Source organism: Ambystoma mexicanum, chromosome 6p (assembly GCF_040938575.1).
Source record: "Ambystoma mexicanum isolate Mex_15411 chromosome 6p, UKY_AmexF1_1, whole genome shotgun sequence".
NCBI lineage: Eukaryota > Metazoa > Chordata > Amphibia > Caudata > Ambystomatidae > Ambystoma > Ambystoma mexicanum.
The window spans coordinates 1,509,597,624-1,509,622,706 of NC_090935.1; the positions used below are offsets into that span (position 1 = coordinate 1,509,597,624).

Below are 25,083 nucleotides of genomic sequence, written 5' to 3' on the forward strand. Positions count from 1 at the left end.
GTTATTGAATGTACCAATGTATGTATGATGGAATAATGGAACTACCAACACGTATGCTGCTCTGTTCTGTCAGAATTAAATACAGGTTTAAAAAAAAAAAGTAGCATGGCTCGATCTTTAACACAGTCTAGGAGCCCTTTTCGACAAGGAGTTGACTGGATAAAGAACCCCAAGTACACCAAAGACTTAATATTTATAATAGGTTCTTTTCCAATGTGCCATTTGGGATAGATTTTTCTTTTACTCTTAGAACACCACAAGATCTTCATTTTAGATGCATTAATCTGGAGCAAGTGCTTCCTCAAATAGATTTCTAACTCTGTCAACAGGTGCTGCATCCCCACTGGGTTGCAGTCGAAAAGGAGGAAGTCATCTGCTAAGATATCCAACAAGATTTCCGCTGGCCTATCGTAGGACTAATCAGTACTGCAGGGATTAGATGTTCACCCACATCCGACAGGTAGAGGTTAAAAAAGCAGGGTGATTGTGTGCAGCCCTACCCGATGCCCCTGCCCGTCAGAATACTGTGGGAAACACCTCCCATACTATTCAATCGTACTTGAATTTTACTTCTGATGTAGACCCACCAGGAGTCCTAATAGCCCCACATGGTCCCCACCTCTAACTTAATCCACAGAAGTTGACGGTCTACAGTATCAAATGCGGCACTTGGGTCTATAGATGCCACGTATACTGTCCTACATTTGCCATCCCAGGCAAGTTGTTAAATCATGCGGATAATCGAGGCATTCGAGAATGTGCCAAGACCTCTCCGAAAGCCGGTCTGCCATTGACTGTTGTATCACGCCACCCTAGGAAGATTAACTTGTCACACCAGCTCTATCTCAATTATACCAATATTGTATCCTTCCCCGGAAATAGACAGAGTTTGCACTACAAGAGACATTTGATTAGTGCAAACCGGGATTCCTCATATATTACTAGCTTCAAACAACTCCACATGTGTTTGCAAAAGGATCGGGGTTGAAAGCCTGAGATGCAAATGTTCGAGGGAGAAAATACCGAAGGTTATTTTTCGAAATAACCTTTGGTCTTTTCTCCCCTAAACATTTCCGACTTGGTCCCCCGCAAATCCCCACGCCCCCCTGCCTCAGCCCCACCCCCCCTACTTACCTTGCTGCTGACTAGCTGTGTCCCTGCAACGCCTGTTCCCTTTTATATTCTGTGATTGGGCACCAGAGCCGCAGGGTCCTTGCCTTTTTTTTGTGACCGGCTGCGGGGGACATCCCCGCAACCTCCAATCACAATATAGTGAGCAAGGGAGCGGGGGACACTCGCCAAGCCCCTGCCACTGAATTGGGGGGGAATTAGGTCGAACTTTTCAGCCGTTGGGTATTTTCGAACAACTGAAATTCAGCCAAATCTCCCATTCGGTCATTTAATCTTGGTCTTTTTGGTTGATTCCTTTGCAAAATGCCACAAAAGTCATTGATTATGTCAATCACCCTAATCCTCTCATCAGATCGAACCATGGTTGAAAGGCCACCATAATGTCTACCACAATCTCCTCTTTTGGCAGGCTCGGCGCTAATCACACATCCATCCGTAACAGGAGAGGTCAATAGCCTGGTTTCTTGCAAGCAAACCACCCCTTGTGCTCTGCATACCTGCCCAACCTCTTGGTTATGAACTATTCCCCAGTGACCCAGAGTATTCCATGATAAAATAGAGAATGTATCAGTAGTTCCTGTCCCATAAAGAGAGCCTGTTGGTTGTTAGTGCTGGATATTATTTAGCAACCAAGACCCATCATTTGAATCTTCAGAGGCCTTCATTTTTGTTTTCAGAACACTGATATTCCTTTTTAGTTGCTCATCAATGCCTGTAGACATTGACCATTCTCAGCTGTATGGTCAACCACCATTTCATTCACATCAAAACCAAAAATTCTAATAGCTTCTCTTTCATGCAGCACCAGCTCAGAGATCAGCCTCAAATTGAAGTAAAGCACTGGGCGGTCGATGCGCTGTCTCACGGGAAAATGAACTCTTGATATCAGAAGCTGAAATACCTTTTAGATTAGCAACCTCAGCGAGTCATAAGACATTGGAACGATTTAAGCTAATTGTCATGTTTTCCGTAAATTACACTTTCAAATAGATTGGCCGTGCCCTTATTTGCCTCAAGTCGGGAGTGTGTCTTTTTCAATCCAATAGGTCTCGGATTATCAATTAAACTCACCGCGGTCAGGCCCCGCACAGCCGCCCTCCACCCGCTAGCCCCCCCACCATGGTGTGCTTCTCCAGGCTGTTGCCAATGTCCAGGGCAGTAGCAGCCCACTGAGGGCTCAGTGCAAGCACCCACGTTTTCCATCCGGGGAGGGACACTAGTCTGGAGGATTCCAAAGTTAACAAGCCCAGCCCGCTGCATAGCAGAGCCATGGCTTGTTTCCCCCACTCTAGGTGGAGGTGCACTAGAAATCGGAGCAGCAGAAGCACTTGCCTCATCGTGCAGAAGGACTAATGCAGTTTTGGTATACAATTTTCATTATTCCAGCTCGCTACTCACAGTCAACTGAGGGAAAAAAGACTTTAGAAAGAAACGAGAGGCCGTGGAGTTCAGATTAACTGCAGGTCCCTTTTTGGCTTCTTCTTAGTCCCTGCTCTTATTTTCCATACTTTACTTCCAGTGGTTTAGAATCTATCTTGTACTTAGTTCCCGGATCCGCAATAACATCAGATGACCTAATAGTCACTTGAGAGTCACTATTTCCAGAGGCAAGGATAGTTTCACTCTGGAAATCCATGGGCAGTTGTACTTCAATAGATAGCCGTTCCCCCTTATTGTCTTGTTTATTTGCAGTCCTGTTGTTGCATAGTTGCAGAATCACAAAGTATAATACTGTCCATTGTTTAATTCCCAATGGAGGGCTAAAGCCGGGTTTGATTTACCAACTTCACCCTCTTGTTGGCCAGTTCAGCTTCTCTAGCACTCAGGTCTCTAGTTCTACATGGGATCTTAGGTTAGACAAGCCCAGTTTAAACAGGAACTCCTTAGCAGTGGCATGCAAGTTTGCGTGGTCAAATTTAGAAAAGAATGACTGCAGAAGAACGGTGTTCAATTTTGTCTCCAGCTTCAGGCTCTCATACAGGGAGACTAACACCCAAAGGACCTGGTTAATCTCCACACGGGAGTCCACTCATGTGTGCACCTGGTCATTTTGCCTTAAAAAAGGAACATCATGTTTGTCCTACACAGTGCATGGTAAGGGTGGGGGGGGGGAGCTGATGGAGGAAAGGGTAGAATCAAAATCTGGTACATACACACCCCCCCCAGCCTCCAAGTCAGGCGGTATGTCCACATAACTGGAGCTTACATTACTTCCAATTGAGAGGGATGCCGCAGGAAGCATAGCTCTAGGTATGGCTGGAAATTTAGAGAGCTCTACCGTTGGAACAAGTATGCTAGGCTTGGAAAGTGTGCCAGTTGTTACAACAGTCTTCAGTTTAAAAAATGCTGTAATAAGACCTTGAAAGTTGAAATATGCATCTTTCACTTCTCGCATGTCTGCCATCACCGAGACGTGGCTAGATTCAATTACTGCCTTCTCTCCCACCAATCTCGTTGGCTTAGGGGTTATAGATACAACCTCTTGCGGGGAAGCATGCAGCGGGATGTTTGCTGCGGCCAAAATCTCGTCAGACAAATGCATGCCATTCTCATTCGGGGGCATGGTCAGCGTACGAATTCTGAGGCCGTACATAGAGGGGGACACAATCTTACTTCTTTTGGTGCCTGGCTCCTGAGCCTTGCGCAGAGATCGACTGAGTACAGGTCACACCACGAATCAGCAGACACTTATCAAGCAGCCCAGCTCTTGCAGCCCGCACTGACTGCATGGACTGCCACTCGCTCGCAACTCTGAGTTCAATTACTGCTTTATTAAGGAAAGTAACGTAAAACCTGTTCCAATCCATACTTCTAACAGGAGTGCCCTGTGCTGCAAAATAACAAAAAGGTGCTTGTCAGGATGTCTCACAAACTTAAGTCAGTCCTACGTCTCAAACTGAAGCTAACACTATTCTATTGAAAAGGAGATGGAAAGATAGATCATAGGCTGCAATTATTTTAAAGGGTTACTTCATCGTCCCGGAAAGTAGTGGTGGCTGGTTTTAGACCTTTATCCCAGAGTTCCGTGACACTCTGGTGCCTCAAAAATCAAACAATTCTTTAAAGAATAATGTCTCTTTGTTGTGCTCAAAATAATGTCTTCTTTCAACTATAGGATTTTATATCTTCTCCAGGGATATACAGATTTGCACCAGGAGTCTCTGTACCCCCAGGCCCAAGAATGTTTGTTCCTGAGCCATGCTGGGCTCTCATGCTTGAGGTCTTCAGGTAGACACCTGGCATCCTTGCTCTGATTTACTGTTTGTTTACCTTCTAGAGGTTTGTTGATTTCCTTAGCCCAAGCTATGGCCCGGCTGGGTGTTCGGTTTAGTTTACCCCATTCTGTGGTATACTTATGGATGGCCGTTCAACAGCTATGGGCTTCTCTTGCGGCTTCATTGGTTCACCCCGTCCTGAGGCATGCTCTTGGTAGGCCTCTCGTGGGCTATGGGCTTCTCTAGCCCCTTTGTTTCTGGTTCATTCGCCCCCTCTTGTAGTATGCTCTCGGTTGGCCCCTGGCGGGTTAAGGGCTTCAATGGACCCTTTGTTTGCTTTCTTTTGTTCGCCCCCTCCTGGAATATGCTCTGGCGCATCGCAGACGATGGGCTTCTCTTGCCTCTTTGTTCACTCTCCTTCATTCACATCCTCCTAAGGTATGGTCTCAGTTATCTCCTTACGGGCTATGGACTTCTCTGATGTTTCTCCAAGCGGTCTCGTCTTGCTATGAACATTGGTGTCTGTGCTCCAGGACCCCAGTACCCATTTCCTTCCAGGGTGGCAGTGTTTCCTGCCTCAGCAGCTCATCTCTGGTTCAAGGCTACGCCTTCATCGAAGCTACTGCGTTCTCTGTGCTGTTTCTAAATTCCATGCATCACAGTGTTTGCTTCATACTCAGCTCTTCCCCTGTGGTGCTCTGCGAGCCTGCATTCCTCACTTCAAAGCAGATGCTCTCCCCTTTACTGCTTGTTTGTGGGTATTTAAGTTCCTCCCTAGAACGGAAGAAGAAACATGATTGGTGCTGCCTTCGACAGGCAGGTGACGAAAAACTCAGGTCAGCAACTGAGCCTTCCACATTAAAGGGGTCCTGCACATAATTACTGTGCTCAAGTCCCATGTAAGGATGTAAAGGGAAGGTGGAGTGGTATCCTTCTTTGGGCATTAATTGTCTCCAGGGGTAGGTGGGGGAGTGGCACACCCGCTGGCATCCTGCTTCCCTATCCCCTAGGGAGGGTGTTGCATAGCATGCACACCTCCCTAGTCCCAAAGAGGGTGGTACCCCTTGTGGAGAAGGAAAACATTATTTGGATTCGTCACACGATGTATACTGAAAGCTGCAGCATTGTGGAGGAAGAAGTTGGGTTGCATGTTGATCTATGAAAGATACGAATGCTGGAGAACTACAGTAATAGGTAAATACATTCTTCTCCAGCATTATATCTTTCATAGTCACATGCTTGAATAGATTATCCAGCAATGACAGCATGCAGGAGACCTCGGTCTCATCCTTGAGGAGCATAAATAGGGGTCTGCATCCACATATATTTATTAAATGTATGCAAGCAAAGAGATGACGCTGCACCACCTGGCTGCTGAATCCGTCCTGGAATGCTCTTCAAAGCATTAATAGTGCTTGGCGAAGGTGCGGAGAGACTTACATCTCACAGCACTGCAGATGCTTGTGGTAAGTCGCTGTTGCCACCTATCTGCCCTTGGTTATTGCACCACCGACTGATTGCCCTACATGGCATGACAATGGGAAATGCATTCAACCACACAACATGCCAGACCTTGCTCTGAAAAAGCTTGGCCCTTCTGTCATTTCTGAGGACCATAAAAGACAATAAATAATCTAGCAGATTTCCTGAAAGGCAGTGTGCACTGCATATAAAACTTAGGAGTGAATCGCAAGCCCAAAGACAAGGTTCTCTCTGCCAGGGTGGAGTGGTTTTAAAAAAACGGCTGTTAAAGAGATAGACCATCAGAAAGTACATTCTGAAATAACCTTTGTCAGGAATTTTGGATGAGGCGAACTCGGTGTAAGGCTGATTGATACAAAGAGCTTGTAGATCTAAAATGCTCCTGGGTTTATGCGGTAACCACAAGGAAGGTGGTTTTCCAAAGTAGGAACTTTATGTCACACTTGTGAACTGGCATGTTCTGTGGCTTCTTTAATGATATCACGACTGTATTAAACACCCATGCAGGTACAGGGCACCACACCGGTTGGAACAAATGTAGCAGCCCCTTCAGGTTTGTAACAGTAGGGTCCAAGAACAACAAAGGTGCCCGTGGACTCTTGGTGTAAAATGTAATTGCTGCAAGATGGATCTTAAGAGATGTCTGAAACAGGCCGATTTTTGGCAGCTCAACAAATAAGGCAACAACTATAATACTGTAATCTTCCATGGGTCCAGACTTTTTCCAGCACACCATAGCACAAAGCGGTTTCATTTCTTTGCATAGGTTCTATGCGTACTGGTTGTCTTTGCGGCCAGAATGAAAATCCTTCACGCCTCACAGTGATTTAAGTTGATATATTTGCAGTGTTCAGGAGTCATGTAGGTGAGTGAGAGAGACTCAGGATTGTGGGAAGGAGTAGAACTATGTCAGCGCTGTACGCGTGATACTCACATACAGGACAATATTTTGGTGTACAATGATACATTCCACAGGTGAATCCACAAGCATCAAGACAGGTAGGCTTCCTGAATTGCACATGCATATGAGCTTTACCCAAAATAGTGGTCTCTGTCCCCCTAATGGTCCGCAAATCAGATGGGACATCTGGGAGCAGTGTATGCTTCTCCAAGTGATCTTGCGGTTGGGCCTCCAATTACAACACCACCTACCTCTAAAACTACACGTAAAACTGGAGGGCAGCCTGAGGGACTTGCCATACGTCAAATTAGTCAGGTCATTTGCCAATATGAAAAGAGCCACATGCTATGCTTTAGGTTTCTCCAAACTGCCTGTTCCCCACAACCTATGTATGTATGTATGTATTTTGGTTTTGTATAGCGCCGGTAACCCGCGGGCATCAGGGCGCTTTGAGACAAAACACACAATGACATAACACAAACGCAGCCTAGACTAACCCAGGTGTAAGATGCTCTCTTGGCATCCTTACACGCTGTAAGAGAGGAAGTCCGAGAATTCCTACTGAAAGATAAGTGTCTTAAGGCGTTTCCTAAAGGCCAGGTGGTTTTCCTCCATTCTCAAGGTCTCAGGAAGTCTGTTCCACATTTGAGGAGCCAGTACCACGAAGGCTCTGCCCAGACCTGATTTTGGTCTGTGTTTGGGAATGACCAGCAGTCCAGTACCCATTGATCTCAGACTTCTTTATGGCTCGTATGGAACTATACAGTTCTTTAGATACCCAGGGGCCTTGCCATAAATGCACTTATGAACGAGCGTAAGAGATTTAAAACTTATCCGCATGCCCATTTTTAGCCAATGCAGTGACCTTCTCTGGTCTGTTACATGATCCCCTCTTTTCAAATTTTTGATCATTCTGACTGCGTCATTCTGAATCACTTGGCATCTCTCCAGATCTTTCGCGGTAGCGCCAATCATCAGAGCATTCCCGTAGTCCAGCATGGACAGAATGATGGCTCTGGCTATGGTGGCCAGGTTTGTTTCATTCAGGAATGGTTTTACTGCTCTTATTAACTTAAGGTAATAGGCTGTGTTTTTTATGAGATAATTGGTCTGTGCTTCAGAATTAACCTCTGCATTAACCATCATACCCAAAGTTTTGACCTGTGCCGAAACTTTTATAATGGCGTCCTTTATCTTAAAAAACTTATATTCGCCTCCTAGATTGGATAGCTGCCGATTAGAGCCGAAAGTCATCAGTTCAGTTTTTGCGTTGTTTAGGCACATCCAATTGGATTGCATCCATTCATCTATCATGGCATATATCTTCCCTATTGATGCACTATCTTCCTCATGATTTCCACTCAGCTCAACAATGAGCTGTGTGTCGTCTGCGTAGTTTGTAAAAAACACCCCGGCCTTGACCAGGATGCTACACAGTGCCCTCATATATATATATATTGAAGAGCGTGGGGGACAGGCTTGCCCCCTGTGGGACCCCAAAGAGTATAGGGCAGGAGTCTGAGAATGTATTACCCCAGTGAATCCGCGCCTGGCGGTCTGAGAGAAAGGAAATCAGCCACCTTACAGCTTCTTCTGAGCAACCAACGTTTTCTTTAAGGGCTTTGATGAGAAGCTGGTGATCAACTAGATCAAAAGCTGCGCTCAAGTCAAGCAGCATTAGCATCCCTATTTTGTTGCCATCGACCAGCCCCAGCATGTGGTTTTGGAGATCTAAAATCGCCGTTTCGGTGCTGTGGGATGCTCTGTAACCAGATTGCTGTTGGTGAAGAGCATTTTGTTCTTCCACATACAATTGCAGTTGTTGTGTGGCTAATTTATCTAGAACTTTGAGTACAAAGTTTGAGTTGGTTATAGGGCGAAGACTGGCCGGGTCTTTAGGGTCTAAGCCCGCCTTCTTTATTAATGGGGTAATGGTGACCTTTTTTAAATCCTTCGGAACCACGCCTTCCCTGAAAAAGGCATTAACCAGTTCTAGTAGGATTGGGGCGAAGGGTTCTTTATGTTGCAGGATAATACTAGAGGGCAGATTATTTTCTGCGCACGGTGTGGGGTTCATTTGAGAGAGAGCTTCTAGCAATTTGGCTTCCGACACTTTCTCAAAAGTGAAGAAAGCCCCACTCGGCCTGGAGATGTCCTCCATTGGTGTAGTTGACCGCGGTGCCGCTTCTCTGGCTTTCATTATGTTGCACCTAGCTTTGTCAATTTTAGCTGCGAAAGCCTTTAGTACCAGGTTACAATCCTCCTTAGTAGGTTGAAAAGGCGGTGTAAGGTTTTCTGGTTTTTCAATGTTCTTCAGGATGTTAAAAAGTTTGTTTGTTTTGTTAGCGGCTTTTTCAATTTCTTCATTGAAGAAATTCTTTTTGGCCGTCCTTATCCTATCTCTATATATGTTTTCCTTCTGTTTCCAGTTGTTTTTGTTTTCCTCACTTTTATCCCCTTGCCACTTTCTTTTCAGGGTCCTTTTCTTTTTTCAGAGTTGCCAACTCAGCCGAGAACCATTTTTGGTTGTTATTATTTTTCCTAACAAGCCGAGTCTTCAACGGAGCCTCGCGCTCTACCATATCTGTAATACACGTAGTGTATTTTTCAAGGAGTGTAGTGCAGTTATCTTGTTCCTGGAATGATAGCCTGATTTTCTTAAGGCACACCTGAATTTGTTCTTTACCCAAGTTCTTGAAGATCCTGCTACTCAGTTGAACATGCGGATTCTGTTGTGGAGCTTGCGTGTGAAGTGTCACAGTTAATGACACCAAATAATGGTCGCTCCAGACGCACGGCGTGGTTTTACAATCCGTGGTCTGGGTATTGAAGGCACACAGCCAATCCAGCTGGTTCCCCTGTGGGGTGGTCGCCTCGTCATTGATGACTAGGAAATCGAGATTATTAAGGTTTTTTTCTAGGGTAATGGCACCCTTGTCATTTTTATTGCCCCGCCAGAAATTAAAATCACCGACTACCATAGTCGATGCATTCTTTGTTCTTAGGGTGGCTAGCTGAGAGCATAGTTAACTTCCAAAGTCCGAGACCAATGCCGGTGGTCTGTAGACTACCACTAAGTTGAAACAATAGTTCTGGGCGAATATTAGTTTCAGGTGAATGGATTTGCATCCATTACAACTGAAATTGGCTTTGAAAAATGTTAAATTGTCTTTGGCAATTACTGCAACCCCACCGCCCCGTCCTTCCTGTCTATTTACATTATAAATTATATATCCATCCGGGATTGCCTGCTCACAGGTAGGCCCAAAAGGGTCTTTCATCCAGGTTTCCGTGATGCATAGAATGTCAAAATCGTTGTCCGTGATCAGGTCCCTAACATTAGATGCATGCTTGCTCATGGTTCGGGAGTTCAGGAGGCCCACTTTTAGGCTGATACCTTTGTCCTGAGGGCTACCTTGCCGACTAGTATTTGTCTGGCTTATTAATGGGTGCGCCGGGTCTGTTGGGCCCTCCACCCTTATGTCCGTATGTACCTATAATAGAGGTATTGAAATACGAATAAGTTGGTGGATGTGAACCTCTTACCTATTGTCTCGAGGTGCTCCTGACAGAGGGGTGGCCGAGCAGAGCACGCGCCTGACGTGATATTAAATAGAAGGTAGGACTACAAGAATGCTGGGAAATGTAGTCCTTCCACACCCGGTCTCCGTAGTGACAAAAAAAGTTGTCAAGTGGGACGAGCGTGTGCAAACAGCACAAAGGAGGGATCAGACTTCAAAAATTCTGAATATAGCCTAAACTACAGGTAAAATAAAGTAAATTAAGCCCTTAATTAAAATGTTCTTAAAATAGCAAACGGATACTTTTTCAAAGCTGCCTAAACTAACAAATCACTGAAAAGACCTAAATAGCAACCTAAATTGTTTAAGGGCACAAATAAAATACAATTTTCAAATTAAAACACAGAGCAGCTAAGGTACAAAACTTAGACAACAAGGACACTAGCTGCCCATGTGAAAAGCGAGTGTTTTATACCAGAGATAACCGGCCCCTACGCGCCGCGCTTACGCGCCTGACGTGGTATTAAATAGATGGTAGGACTACAAGAATGCTGGGAAATGTAGTCCTTCCACACCCGGTCTCAAGACATAGGAGAAGAAATTGCTTGAACAATGGGAATAGGCATAAGCCCTGTTGCCCTTTTGCATCTCGAGATTCTAACTCCCACTTAATCCGATATAGGATCCAACATAGACCTTACTGGTAATCCCATCTCCATAAAATGATACAGAACTCTTCAGAAATATGTTGGTAGGGCTGTATGCTGGACGGCAACCTCCCACATATGATGAGGGCATGCATTAAAATAAGTAATTTGTGGAAACAATTATTTCATACAATAGAATTAGTCATAGGCATGTCTTTGGACAAATATCCAGGAAAGTTCCCCACATGGCCATGAAAAAAAAATGTGGATCTCTGCCCAACCCCAAAAGGGTGATGATGATACACTAACATAACTCCTGAAGGACTGTACAGGAAATGGTCGGGTCCTGTGTTGCGGGTCGTGCCACATGATGAGATGTTGCTGATGGGGACCGCTGCGCTTCAACCCTTGTGAATTCTGCAAATGTTCGCCATGTTTGAAAATATCTGCTACAGGTGTGATGCTGTGGCTAAAACTTGGGGATGGTCTGGGTTGAATTGGAACCAGCTTCCCTTCTGATATGTAAACACATTTTATTTCCTTCTACTGTTCAATTAATTGAAACTTCAATACAAAATATATCCGCATAATAAGGGAGAGATCATTCTCAGACCTGAAGATTTCCTTGGCACCTTTTGTCCAATTGCATTGGGTCTGGGCTTCTTTCATCTGCTCCATGGGAATACCCACCTCTCGTCATCTGAATGTCGACATGGTTGCTGAAAAGTACGATTTCTATGCAATGCTTATTTTTTCGCATGGCCCCATTGTTTTATTTTCTATTTTTGTATTGCTGTCATTTCTGTGGTCAATATCAACACATACCTGATTGCAAATGTGTGAAGTATGTTAGCCGGGCCACAGTGACAAGGTTGAAATGCATGAACTGTGAGAAAGCATTCATTGTTACAATCAGTGATACCACCATTCTATTTGAGTAGAGTTAGTAATAAACATCTAGGCAAACAGTCAACAATTCTGCAAGACATTTGGACTTACCAAAACCTGGAGTTCGGATACCTCTTTCCTCTCGCCCACCAATTACGCTGAAGGTCACATTGTAATTAGGTTTTCCATGTGTTGTGGGTTTCATTTGTACTGGTTTAGGTGGTGGTGGTGGTGGTGGTGGTTTAGGTGGTGGTATTTTAGGTACTGCTGGTTTTGTCTGTGAACTCCATGTCTGTCCAGCATTTTGTTGTTTCCCAGCTTGCCAAGTGTTCTCTCCTTTTTGAAATGCAGCAGACTTCTGACTGAATCCAGCAGGTGGAAATCGAGGTGCAGGTCCTAGAATTGCACAAATCATATAAGCTGCAGTATTTTCTGGTGGTATAAAAATGCATGGTTTTCTGTACTAGCAAATACATAAATACATGAATTTACCTCCCAGTAATATTCTCTCTGCTGGATTAGTATTTCCTCCATAAGATTCCTCTATATAACAAAATATATCTTCCAGTGCCATGTGCCTTTGGAAAAATGTTCACCAGGGGGAGCAATGCCACTCAGTTACTTACAATGTACGTCCCTGACACATGACGTGGCTTCAGAACCAAGTGTATATGGAGCCATTGGCGCCCTATGAGCTCAGTTATGCCTTTTTGCCTAGCACCCAGCAGCTGAGAAACTACAGATGGCAAGGGGTGAACAAGCTATCCAACATGAGGGGGAAGCATGGAAGAGCAGTGAGGAATCTGTGGGAAGAGGAGAAATCCATCAAAATGAACATTCCAGTGAAGTAATTTTTTCTACTTGATTCCTGCCAACCATAGATTGCCCCATCTCAGATTTTAGAGGAGGGACGATAGCCAGAACGACCATCAAGACCAAAACAAATCTGAAGCACCATCCGCTCAAAATGGGCATCCTGACCAGACAAGGAATCCAGGCAGTATTGCTTGGCACATGTCTGCAAGGAAACCTATGAAGCTGCCTGACATATGTCCAAAACTGTGACAACTCTCGCCAAGATATAAATGACCACCAGAATTCTGGTAGAATGAGCTCCGAGTCCTGAGACCGGAGACCTTCAGGCACATTCATCATAGACAGAGTCTACCTGTTAATGGCTCTGACCGCTTGAGTACCAACTCATCCCTTATGATGTCCCTTAGCCAAGAGACATAGTAGCTGGGAGCTCACTTGGGATCCATCAGATGAAACCTGTCCTTCAATTGGATGAATGGAGTGGAGGGAGCAGAACTCCCTTTTTCTGCTGCAAAGAACACAGTGACATGTGGTGTTCCCCAGGGTTCCTCCCTCTCCCGTTTAACCTTTATCTACTCCCTCTTGATCTTATTTCCTCTTTTGGTATCCGTTTTTACACATATGCGGATGACCGGCAACTACTCTTTTGTCTTGACTCTGAGACATCTGATCTTTCTTCTACTCTGAAGAACTGTCTGACAGTAGATTCCATTTGGATGGCTAACAATAGTCTTAACCTTAAAAGCAGTAAAACTGAAAACTGGAACCGAATTTCAGCTGTAGGCCTGAGTCTTTGGACGATCTGCCGGCACCCTGTCCTACTGTCAAAAGCCTAGGGGTAAAAATCCTCCCCTCTGGCTCCAGTGAGGCTCACATTTCCTCAGTCTGTGGCACAGGTTTTCTTAAACTAAATTACTTATGAAAGTTCTGCCTTTTCTTCCTTCTACATGCCGAGCCACACTGGTTACCTCTTCTACAATAGGCTCTCTTGACTATTGTGATGGGATCTACCTAATTCAACCACTCTATCTTATCCAAAGACTTCAGATCTTTCAGAACGCTTCAGCCCGCTTAGCATTAGGGGCTCCCCAATCTGAGCATGTCACCATATTATTGGGTAAACTACACTGGCTTCCAGTTAGGAAACCGAATGAGTTCAAGATCCTGTGTATTGTTCACAGGGCCTTGATCTCGAACGGTCCTATTTTTCTGGGCCACAAGCTTAAAGCATAAACTCCTTCCCGCAGGCTACATCCCGTGGCGAAAATCTCCTTGTTGTGCCAAGATTCCACAAGTCTAGTTCAGGAGGCCGCTCATTTTTTACCCAAGCCCCTAGGCTTTTGAACGCAATCTCTCTGGCAATCCAAGCTCTACCTAAGCATTTCAATTTTCGTAAACAACTAAAGACCTTATTGTTCAACACCTAATGTGTTTCTTTTCTGGTCTTTCTGCCTGTTTTGTTTTTTGACTCCCCCTGGTCTCTCCCACCCAGTGCCCAGATGCCTCCGGGCCTTGGTTCACGCTTTAGAAATTCCAATACATACAAACAGCTCAAATATTAATCTTTTTAGAAATCTGGAAACCGACATAAGCTTGGAAAGGAGGATCAGATACACTCTCAGAATCACTTTCTCCTTAGGGAAAGCCAGGCACTGAGGTTTTACTTTAAGAGCACGGAGCTTACCTGCGGATCCCTCACTAAACAATGCCTAAAGTCTCCTCTCAGGTGGCCAGGGAAAGGCAGACGCTTTCTGATCCTGACTTTGTGGGTGGTGTTCTGTGGGACGATCACCTAGGAGGAGGAAAGGCCCGGGGAGCACCTGGGAGGAGGAAAGAGGAGCTCCAATTGGCAGTTGCGTGTACAAAGGCAGACTTACCAAAGAAGTTTGTCAAGTCGTGAAGAGCCAAGGCAGCAGGGGAGGGGAGCAGAGGCGCACGTCTAGACAAGTGAGTTCACAGATGGTCAGTGGCCCCGGAGTGCTCAGTCCCCGCTCCCAAGTCGGAAGCAGGCGTGCGAGTGAGAGACACTCGCGTAGAAGCAGACCAAGTGCAAAGCAGCACTCGCATGTGAATGAAAGTAATCCACACATCTGTACTGAATACTGAACAGTTGTAAAACAGCAGAGGCAGTACTTGCATAAGAAAATGGTTCCCAAGTTAATTCTGAATATCTAACTAGGGAAAAGCAGCGAAGACCTAATATACCAAAACCAAAGCACTCATCTTGAAAGTGCGAGTTTGTGGAGAGCCCAACCAACTGTGGGGGCAACTTTACTAAGAGTTGATGTCAATAAGCATTGCCCAAGCCAAGAGAAGCTGAAAATAAGGCACACACAATCTAGCCAATATTGCAAACAGTAGAAGCGGCCTAATGTAAGGTATATACACGCTGGAACTAAGTGCACATATTATGTGCAACATCAGGTACAAGTTGGGATGCCAACACCTTGTCAAAACCACGGAAGAAGTAGGAAGAGACCGTATCCCTGTCAGTCTTTGGTTGCTTGTGAAGTAGGGAAACAAGAGTGGCAAAAAGGCTGCACTTCTGGGAAAAGATATCCAGAAGGAGAGGAGCATTATTTGCAGAAAAGTATTAAAGAGCATCAATGTGAAACTGGTCTTCCCTGAAAAGTAGTTGAAAGTCTTGAAGCAGTCATTTGTTGAATGCTGTGAAGCTGTTGTAACCTCTTGTCAGTTGACACTGACCTCAAAAAGCACTTGTTGTGAAACGCTGCTCAGGCAGGGGAATAGACGTGAATGTCAAACATGTGGAGATTGTAGGCCTGGCAAAGAAGCAGACCAGGTGGAAGTTGGATAAGTGCTACAAGGTGGTCCTGACAGACATTATATGTAGTTAGATGTACTGGAGAAAGAGCCAAGTTGTAGGGAAGTTAAACTTCCTGGAGTTGTTAACGTGACAAATCATCCTGACCAATGTAAACATTGTTGCTATTGAGGAACTAAGAACCTGTTCCAAGAAGAAGAATCTTATAACCTAATCTGCTGGAACTTTCTGTTGCCAAGTTGAAGTTACATCAGACTATATTGGAACTTTGTTGTGAACCAGGACTTCCTTGTGTTATTTTCTTGAACTTTGAAGCAGAATCACGTTTAAAACCTGGGTTGGGGAGTTCGGTCAGGTTCTGAAGAGAGACCTTGGTTACTTTATGAACTCAATCATTATTGTTTTGAACTCCCATGTATTTTGTTGTTTATTTGTTGTACGTTTAAGTGTGAGGGACAGATATCCTTTGTTAGAGTGTTTGCATTAGTTTATTTTAGGCAGGGAAATCCTCATCAGGGTAGGGACAGTGATGCGTTCATCAAACCTAATATTCTAATAAAATGGCATTTGTTGAGAAAACTTCACAACGTGGTCCGCCTCAAATTTCTGACTCCTCACTTAACTCACATGCCCAGCAGAAGGGATGGCAACCAGGAAGATAACTTTAAGATTGAGCACCTTTAATGAATAAGAATGAAGGGGCTCAAACTGAGCCACCATCAAGAAGGTCAACACATGATTTACAGGAATTACAAAAATATGGGGGAAACTGGTTGCCCAATCCCCACAAGCAATACTTAACAGTGGGGTTGGTGAAAAACAAGAATTACATAGAGGACCTCTTAAAGAGGAAAATAGTGGCAAGGCACCCCTACACAGTACTGACCGGCAGGCCCAGCCAGCAAAAAAGGGCACAGCATCCAGAAAATGAAAGGTAGGAACTGAAGGGATTCAGACCCTTGTCCCTGCACCAAAACAAAAACGTGGCAAAAAAAACCTTGGTGGCAGGCCTCATGCGAAAAGGATTACTTCTAGGAGGTTTTCTGACAAATCCAACTCCTTATACTTCAGCCTCCCAGTTGCCAAGTTTGAAGGGGAGGAGGTCTCGCCAGACCCAGAACCAAGCTTCATTGCTTTCTTGCACAGAGGCAATGACCCAACACTGCTTGTTCAGATAATGCATGGCCACCACATTGTATGTTGTGACCAGGAAACACTTGACACACACAAAACTAAGGAATGCCACAAGGGCCACGCTGAAGGTTGTTGTTTTCCCATGCCTCAGCAAGTGACCGGAATCGTCTCACCCTTCAGTCATCTAGGGGGGTTCCCAGACTTTCAGCGACACGTTTGTGACCACAGTGAGCTGAGGCGAAGGGTGACAGAGGCTCACCTCTCCTCTGATACACTAACAACAATATATCAGTCAAGTCTCACTGATACTGAAACCAATGAAAATTAAGCAGCCACTGGATCGACTTCATGCACAACTTAGCCTCGGTTACCACAAAAAACCCAAGCTGTGGAGCAGACAGTGGGTGTGGTACTGAGGGGCTGACAACAGATTGCGAGTGAGGCTACAAAAGAGCCAATGATGCGTGTAAAATAAGACATGAACCTTGTCCCTCCTGAGAAGAGCAGCCACCACAGCTAACAACTTGGTGAAGTCCCGGGCAGCTGAGGTCAGTCCAAAGGGCAGGACCTTGAAGTGGAAGAAGAAATGACTTGCCTCTTGCTAATGGTCTTTCTGATATATATATATATATATATATATATGTGTGTGTGTGTGTTCCGCGCCCCATGACCTTCGTTCTACCCTTTTTCCCTAGCACTCGGACGCTGAGGGACCGCAAAATCAACGTATACTAGCTATCTGCCAAGAGGGGCAGGCAGTGAGGGCAATTAGGAATCTGTGGGAGGAAAGTCCCTCAGAAAGAACATTACTGAGAGGAAAGTAATTTTTTTCTTCTAATGGGTTCCTTCCTCCCATGGATTGGCAGACTCCCAAAGCAGTACATAGACATGGAGGATAGTAAGAGCACCACTTAAAACAGAAATCTCTGAAGGACAGCTCTGCCAAAACGAGAGTCATGACCAGACATGGAATCCAAGCAGTAATGTTTAACGAATGTGTGCAAGGATGCCCACATAGCCACTTGACAAATATCCAGAACAGGGGCTTCATGTTGCAGAGCCAAGGTGGCGGCCAACCCTCTGGTGGAATGAGCGCAGAGACCCTCAGGGACTTTGTTGCCAGCCAGGTCACAGAATTCCAAAACACAGAGAATAATTCACTTTGACAGGGTCTGTTTGGTCACAGCTCTGCCAGCACAGGAATCAGCTTAAGCCGCGAAAAATTATCATCTTTCCTTGCCACTCTCGTCCGAGAGGCATAGAAGCTGAGGTCCTGCACCCGATCCAACCAGAATGCTCCTCTGCTTTGTAAGAATGAGGAGGAGGAGGAAAAAAAACATGAAGATGGATCTGTTGAGAGAGATGGAAATCTGAGACCACCTTGGGGAGGAAGGATGGTCTCACTCACGTCACCTTCTCCTTGGCGAAAACCAAGTAGGGAGGCTTAACTGACAATGCCTAGTGCTCACTCACGCATGTAGCGGAAGTGATAGCAACCAGTAAATTCACCTTAAGGGTGAGGAATCTGGCATGAGAGAAACATATTACAAAGACACTGCAGGAATTGCATGACCGTGGGGATTGAGAAAAAGAGCACTGCTAACAGGTCCGCTTGGAGACTGAAATGGCTGCTAGATACCCTTTCACAGAGATAATCTGCAGGCCTGTCCAGGCCAAGGACAACAGAAAATCCAAAACAGAGGATGTGGAGCAAATAAAGCAGTCCAGATCCTCTCCCGGCACCAAGCCGAAAATGTACTCCACCTGCAGGAATAGATGGATTTGGAGGTGGCCTTCTAGCAGGGAGGAGCACATCCAGAATGTCTGACAAATCTCACTCCTTATATCTCAATCTTTCAGCAGTCAGGCATGTAGGTTCAGGCTGCAGAGGTTCGGGTGCAGGACCCGCTCATCCTAGTTGGAGAGGCTCTAGGGAGGGCAGATGGCCATGTTCATCAATTCTGGGTACCACATTCCCCGGGTCCAATCTGAAGCTATTACGATCATCGTGAACCGGAAGGAATAGGTGTAGCCTCCTGAGAGCAAGCGGTATGTCGGGGATCAGCGGGAACGCAACAAGCAGGTCAAAGTCACACTTGTCTGTCAAGGTGTCCCCAAGTGCCCCCTGCTGAGGGAATTCACTGGAACACAATCACTTGCACTTCCTGTTGACATTAGAAGCAAATAGGTCCACTAGAGGAGCATACCAACAGGAGAAAATCTCCTCCAGAAATTGAACACTGCCTTCTCATTACATCCACCAGTAGGTTCTACCTGCCAGTCAGATGGGCAGCTGTCAGAGACATGCTTTTCTACAGAGCCCAGAACCACAACTGCATTGCTTCCCTGCACAGAGGCAAGGAGTCTACACCACCTTGCTTGTTGAGGAAATGCATGGCTATGTTGTGGACGTACTTCCAGCACTCTGATTGGGTGTACAGGCAGTCCATCCGAAGGTCTTACAGGTGAGCACCCCAGCCTTTCAGGCACGTATCACTGACCAGAGTCACTTGGGGCCACGGTTACCGAAACAACGCCCCTCTGAGAAATTAATAGTTACTCATCGTAGTGACTAATGTACTCTTAGTCCATAGTCCCCTTTCCTCCATACTGCCTGGGCGTCCCTCACTAGAGAAAGGAGACGGAACCGTTTTCACTAGAAAAAAATCCCCTTTAAATTCAGAGGCGCGCAGGGGCACGGCCCTGGAGCATGCGCTCCCCTGACACTGGCCACCGGCGCCACTCTTCAGTCCCCATTAACGCATCGACAATATTAACATTGCCTAATGACACCAGTTTTATTAGGGGGAGGATGGGGGACGTATGGAGGAAAGGGGACTATGGATTAAGAGTATGTTAGTCACTACGGTGAGTAACTATTAATTACTCTTACGACCTATCCCCTTTCCTTCATACTGCATGGGCAATTACAACTGAATGTAGCCCCACGGTGGAGAGGAGACCCACCTTAAGCGAACAAGTTCCTTAGACCCGCCTGTCCGAAAGCTGCGTCTGATTTAGAGCCGGCGTCCAAACAGTAGTGCTTACAGAAAGCCGAGGGGTTGGCCCAGGTGGTCGCCCTGCTGATGACCTGCCACGGGACTTCCGCTGGAAGGCGACAGCCATGGCCTTGGCTCTGACAGCGTGGGCGTGCATGTTAGCTGGAAGTGGTTTGTGCTGCCCCTCATAGGCCTCCTTGATGTCCGAAACCATCCACCTTGCTATGGAGGCCTTGGATGCCCGATAACCGGGCCTTGACCCCTTCCCCCCCAACCCCCTCCAAAGGTGACTAACAGAGCGTCCGACTTGCGGAAGCCCATAGTCCTGTCCAGATAGAATTTCAGAGCGCGCCCGACATCCAGACAGTGCAAGACCCCCTGAGCATAGTCCTTCAGGTCAGCAAAAAACGTAGGTAAGACTATCTTTTCGTTCAGATGGAAAGCTGAGGCTACCTTTGGTAGGAGCACGGAGTGTGTTCTCAGGACCACCTTATCCTTGTGAAAAGTAGTATAGGGTTCTAAGGGCACCAAAGCACTGATCTCACTGACTCTTCGAGCAGAGGTAGCACCCACCAACAGAGCTGTGTTAATGGTGACCAGCCTGATTCCCGTGGGCGCGATTGGCTTGAATGGTTTGTGCGCCAAGGCACCCAACAATATATTGAGGTCCCACATGGGGTGCGGTTTCTTGATCAGAGGGAAGAGCTTGGTGAGGCCTGCCAAATGTCGCTTGACCACAGGGTTGGAAGAGGAGAAAACTCCCTCCTCTGAATTTCTGTAGGCCCCTATGGCTGCCAGGTAGGTGTGGCATGTATGATATGATATGGCATTTATAACAAATATATAGACAAGAGTTTCAAGGCGCAACGAGGCAAGGGAGGGGGAACAGAGGGAAAACAGACAACGATCTTACTAGGCCAGGTGTCATTTAGATCGTGCAATGGAAGGGGGTAAAAAGGAAAAGTGCAGAGGGGGAGGGGAAAGTGCGGTACATGGGATAATATTGTATTGTATTTATATAGTGTTTTACTCCAAAGCGCTTAATAACAAGATAAATAAAAGAACGACCAGCTGGTGGCAAGTGCAGGGTGAGGGCAGGCATAACTGCTAGTGGGGGACTGTAGGGATACAGAAAACAGTCCCCAGGTGCAGGGGTTGCCAGGGAGGTAGTGCAGGGGTGCAACTGGCAGGGATTGGGCCCGTGATCAGATGTGTGGCTGGGTAACCAGGGCAGTCTCAGTATCAGCCAGGACTTGTGCAGGAGAGAGGGGGAGAGAAAGCAGAAGCAAAGAGGAAGGTTTTCAGGTGCTTCCAGAACCGAAGATGGTTCTCCTCAAGTTTCAGGGAGGGTGTTCCAGAAGGAGGCCCCAGCCAAAGAGAGAGATCTACCACCAACTCGTTGCTTGGAGAAGCGAATGACCTTGAGGGAGTTGGAGGCGGATGAGCGAAGAGCTCGAGAGGGAAGATATTTAGGAAGAGAGAGTTGGAGGTATTCAGGCCCCAGAAGGCCTTGTGGACGATGCAGAGGGTTTTGAACTTAATCCCTGCAGCCACTGGGAGCCAGTGCAGAGATTTCAGTCCTGGAGAGATACGATCCCTGGGCTTGAGGCCAAGGACAAGTCTCGCAGTCCTGTTCTGGATGAGTTGCAGAGGGCGTAGAGTAGAAGCAGTCAGATTTAGAAAGGGGCTGTTGCAATAGTCCAGCCTAGAGAGAACCAGAGCTCTGGAGACAGTGAGCTTCTGAAGGAAGGAGAGGAAAGGAAGAATATCTCTGAGGAGGTGCAGCTGGTAGTGTAACTTCTTAGAAACGTCAGCGATGTGAGGCGAGAAAGAGTGTGGAGTCGAAGATGACACTGAAGTTTTTAACCTTGCAGGTGGGAGCAGGAAGAGGGCCAAGAGAGGCCTGCCAGAAAGCTACAGGAAAGGAGGGAGAGGGTGTGCCTATGAGGAGAATCTCAGTCTTACTGGCATTAAGGCAGAGGTCATTGGAGGCACACCACTCCTGGATAGCAGACAGACAGTCAGAGATGAGGGATGGAGAAGAGGTGGCCAAAGGTACCTGAAAATGAGCCGGGTGTCATCCGCATCGCACTAAAGGTTGGGGCAGGGAGCGGCAATGCAGTGGGCTAGGAGAGCCAGGTATTGGTTGAACAGTCAGGGAGAGAGGTTAGACCCCTGGGGGACACCACAGGTAGAGAAGAAGATAGCAGAGAGGAAGGATACAAGTTGGACCTGGGAGGGTTGGTCAGAGAGGAAGGAAGTCAGCCACGCCAGGGCCTGACTGGTGATACCTAGTTTATCCTGGAGACAATTTAGCAGGATGGCATGGTTGATAGTGTCAAAGGCAGAAGAGAATACAGGGGGTGAGGGAGTCAAGGTTGGAGAGCAGGTCTTCACGGTTATTCAGGAGAGCAGTTTCCGTGCTTCTGGCAGCTCTGAAGCGAGACTGATGGTCATGAAAACAACCAAAAGATTCAGTGTGGAAATTAAGTTGGGAGATGGCCAGTTTCTCCAGGAGCTTGCCCAGGAAGGGAGTGATGGAGATTGGGCGATAGTTAGCAGGGCAGGAGGGATCGTCGAAGGGTTTCTTAAGAAGAGGTTGCACAAGGGAGTGCTTCAGGGGGGATGGGAAGACTCCAGTTGTGAAGGAGTGGTTGCAAAAGTCAGCCAGGCCAGGGGCAAGGGTGTCAATGTGGTCCTTGATGGTTTTGGAGGAACAGGGGTGAACCTGTTTTGCCGAGACTTTCATAGATCGGACTGGTCTAGAAACCTTGTCTAAGGAGAACAGGGGAAAGGCAGTGAAGGAGGGAGGAGAGGTGGCTGCAGAGGGGCCAGAGGAAGAGCAGGGAGTAGAGGGAGGGAGGAGAGAGGAGGAGAGTGAGGACAGGATGTCCTGAGTTTTAGTGATTAAGTGGGAAGCCAGTGCCGGGCAGAGGGCTTGGGAAGGGACAGGAGAGGTAGAGACTGCGGCAGGATTGGCCAGTTCCTTGCGGATTTTAAAGAGTTCAGCCGAGTTGTTAGATGCTGCCGAGACGCGGGCTTGGATACGAGCTCTCTTCTTGGTGAGGACAGAGAGCCAGTATTGCCTTTGGAGCAGGCGGCAGGCCAGTTTGTCAGAGGATGTACAAGAAGCACGCCATTTCCTCTCGGCCACCCTGCACTTGCATTTAAGGGTGACGAGGTCAGGGTCGTACCAGGAGTTGCACCTGGCTTTGGGCTTCTGGCAGATCCTCATGACAGGGGCAAGGATATCAAGAGTATCAGATATAGCAGAGGGGAGCATGGAGAGGGCTGTGTCAGGGTGAGAGTCAGTCAAAGGGGGACCGGAGGGGAGGTGTGGGGGGGTGAGAAAGTGGCGGTGAAAGCCTCAACTGATATGCGCTTCATGGGTCGGATGACCGAGAAGGTGGGTGGCAGTGAAGGAAGTGGCTAGGCTTGGCTTGTGGGGTAGAGAGGATAAAATGAGATGAAAGGAGAAATTGATCACTCCAGGAGAGGGGAGTGGTGAGAGGGACAGAAAGGGGAAGGTCTGAGGAGATCAGAACATCCAGAGTGTGCCGGGCCAGAGGGGAGAATACTGAGTGAGAGAGAGTCACAGAGGTCGAGAAAGAGTCCAAACGGTGGACAGGAGGCATCCAGGTGGATGTTGAAGTCTCCAAGAAGGAGGAGTTGAGGGCCAGGAGTGAGAAGGAGGAAATCTGACCAGGTGGTTGACTGATGGTAGCCACAGTAAGGGAATGGCTGGGGGGGGGGGGTGGGGGGGGGGGTGGAGAGAGAGAGAGAGAGAGAGAGAGAGAGAGAGAGAGAGAGAGAGAGAGAGAGAGAGAGAGAGAGAGAGAGAGAGAGAGAGAGAGAGAGAGAGAGAGAGAGAGAGAGAGAGAGAGAGAGATTCAAAAAATGAGTAGGCCTGCATAGGAATGACAGAGGCAGGAACCCACTCTGGGACGATCAGGGCTACAACCCCTCCGGAGTGGTTGGACCTGGGCGCAGAGAGGATCTTGTAGCCGCCAGGGAAGAGCATGTCAAAGCTTGTGACATAGCTGACCGTGAACCATGCCTTGGTGAGACCGAGGACATTGAAGTCAAGTTCTTCCAGAAGGCGGCAGATGTCCGAGGAAGGTTTGACAGCTGAGCGAGAGTTAAGAGTGGCAATGTGGAGAAAGTTGCCATCCTTGAAGGACTTCCGGGGAGGGGTACAAATCAGAAGTATACCCTATGGAGGTGTGGAAGGAGCCCGAGGGGGGGCAGAGAGGGAATGAGAGGGCAAGGTAGCCGAGGAAGGCAAGGTGTGCAGAGAAGGAGAGTACGTCATCAAACTTTCACGTAAGGGTGTAGATCTCCTTCGAGTCGGCCCAGTGACAGAACCTAGACCATTTACTCTTGTACTGGCTCCTAGAAGCCTTGCCAGCGCCCTGAATGATTTCTAGGTTAGCCTGTGATAGGCCCCGGTGTTTCAGCGTGACCTGCTCATGAACCACGCTGCAAGGGCTAACTTCTGTGGGCGGGGTGGATGACCCAGTCCCCCTGTTGCGCCAGGAGAGGCGCAGGGCCCAGCGGCAGGTGAATTGGAGGCCTGTCCGAGAGGCTGAGAAGCTTCGAGAACCAGGGTCTCGCGGGCCACCACACAGCTATCAGAATGATGCTGAGGTGACACGATTCCTTTATCTTGCAGGGCACCCAGTGAATCAGGGGTGTAGGAGGGAAGGCATATGAGGTCATGCCGCTCCACTATATCTGAAAGGAGTCGCCCAGGGAACTGGGACACTGCCCCTGCCAGGTCGCAAACTGTTGGCATTTCTTGTTGTCCCAGCAGTCAAAGAGATCCACCTGAGGATGCCTACATCTGCTGAAAATCTCCAGCAGCAACTGATCGTTCAATTGCCACTCCTAATTGTCCGCTCCCAGTCTGCTGAACCGGTCAGCTTCCAGGTTGGACTCACCCGGAAGGTGGTTGGCCCTCAGGTAGATGTTGTTCTCCAGAGCCCAGTCCCACAAGTTGACCGCTAGGTTGCACAATGGAGGGGACCTTGTACCATCCTGCTTGTTGACATAGTACATGCTGGTGGAGTTGTCCGTCTGGATAACGATGACCTTGCCCCCAATGAGCAGAAGGACAGCTTTGAGAGCTAGCCAGATGGCTTTCAGATCCAGTCAGTTGATATGAGAATCCTGCTCCTGCAGGGTCCAGACTGCGTGGATACTGGTTGTCCAACGTGGCCCCACAGCCTTCCAGGGAGGAATCCGTAGTGATGGTGACCTGCGGGGCCGGCAGCCGGAAAGGCCTTCCTGTCTGCAGGTTGCAGTCCCTGCACCACCATGTGAGGTCTGGGCGTAGAGATGGCAGGATGCTGACGAGCTCCGCTAAGGAGCCCCGCTCCCGATTCCATGAAGCTGCGAAGTGCAGCTACAAACGCCTCATCTTGAGTCTTGTGTAGGGTACAGCCAGTTGGACTGCTGCCATGACGCCTAATAAGTGTTGGTACCACCAGGCCGAGGTCACTTCCCAGGTGAGGTAGTGGGTAGTGGCCCTCTTGATGGCAGTGACCTTGTCCTCAGAGGGGAAA

The 25,083-nt window shown here is 47.4% G+C and overlaps 1 protein-coding gene across 1 annotated transcript in view; it reads right to left on the minus strand.

The window, feature by feature from the left end:
• The window catches only part of GAK (cyclin G associated kinase), a 2,243,070-nt gene that overhangs the window by 206,603 nt on the left and 2,011,384 nt on the right, over positions 1 to 25,083 (minus strand). Inside the window, exon 25 of the mRNA XM_069626358.1 lies at positions 11,897 to 12,181. Within this exon, the coding sequence (XP_069482459.1) occupies positions 11,897 to 12,181 (285 nt within the window). The remainder of the gene's footprint in view (positions 1 to 11,896; positions 12,182 to 25,083) is intronic.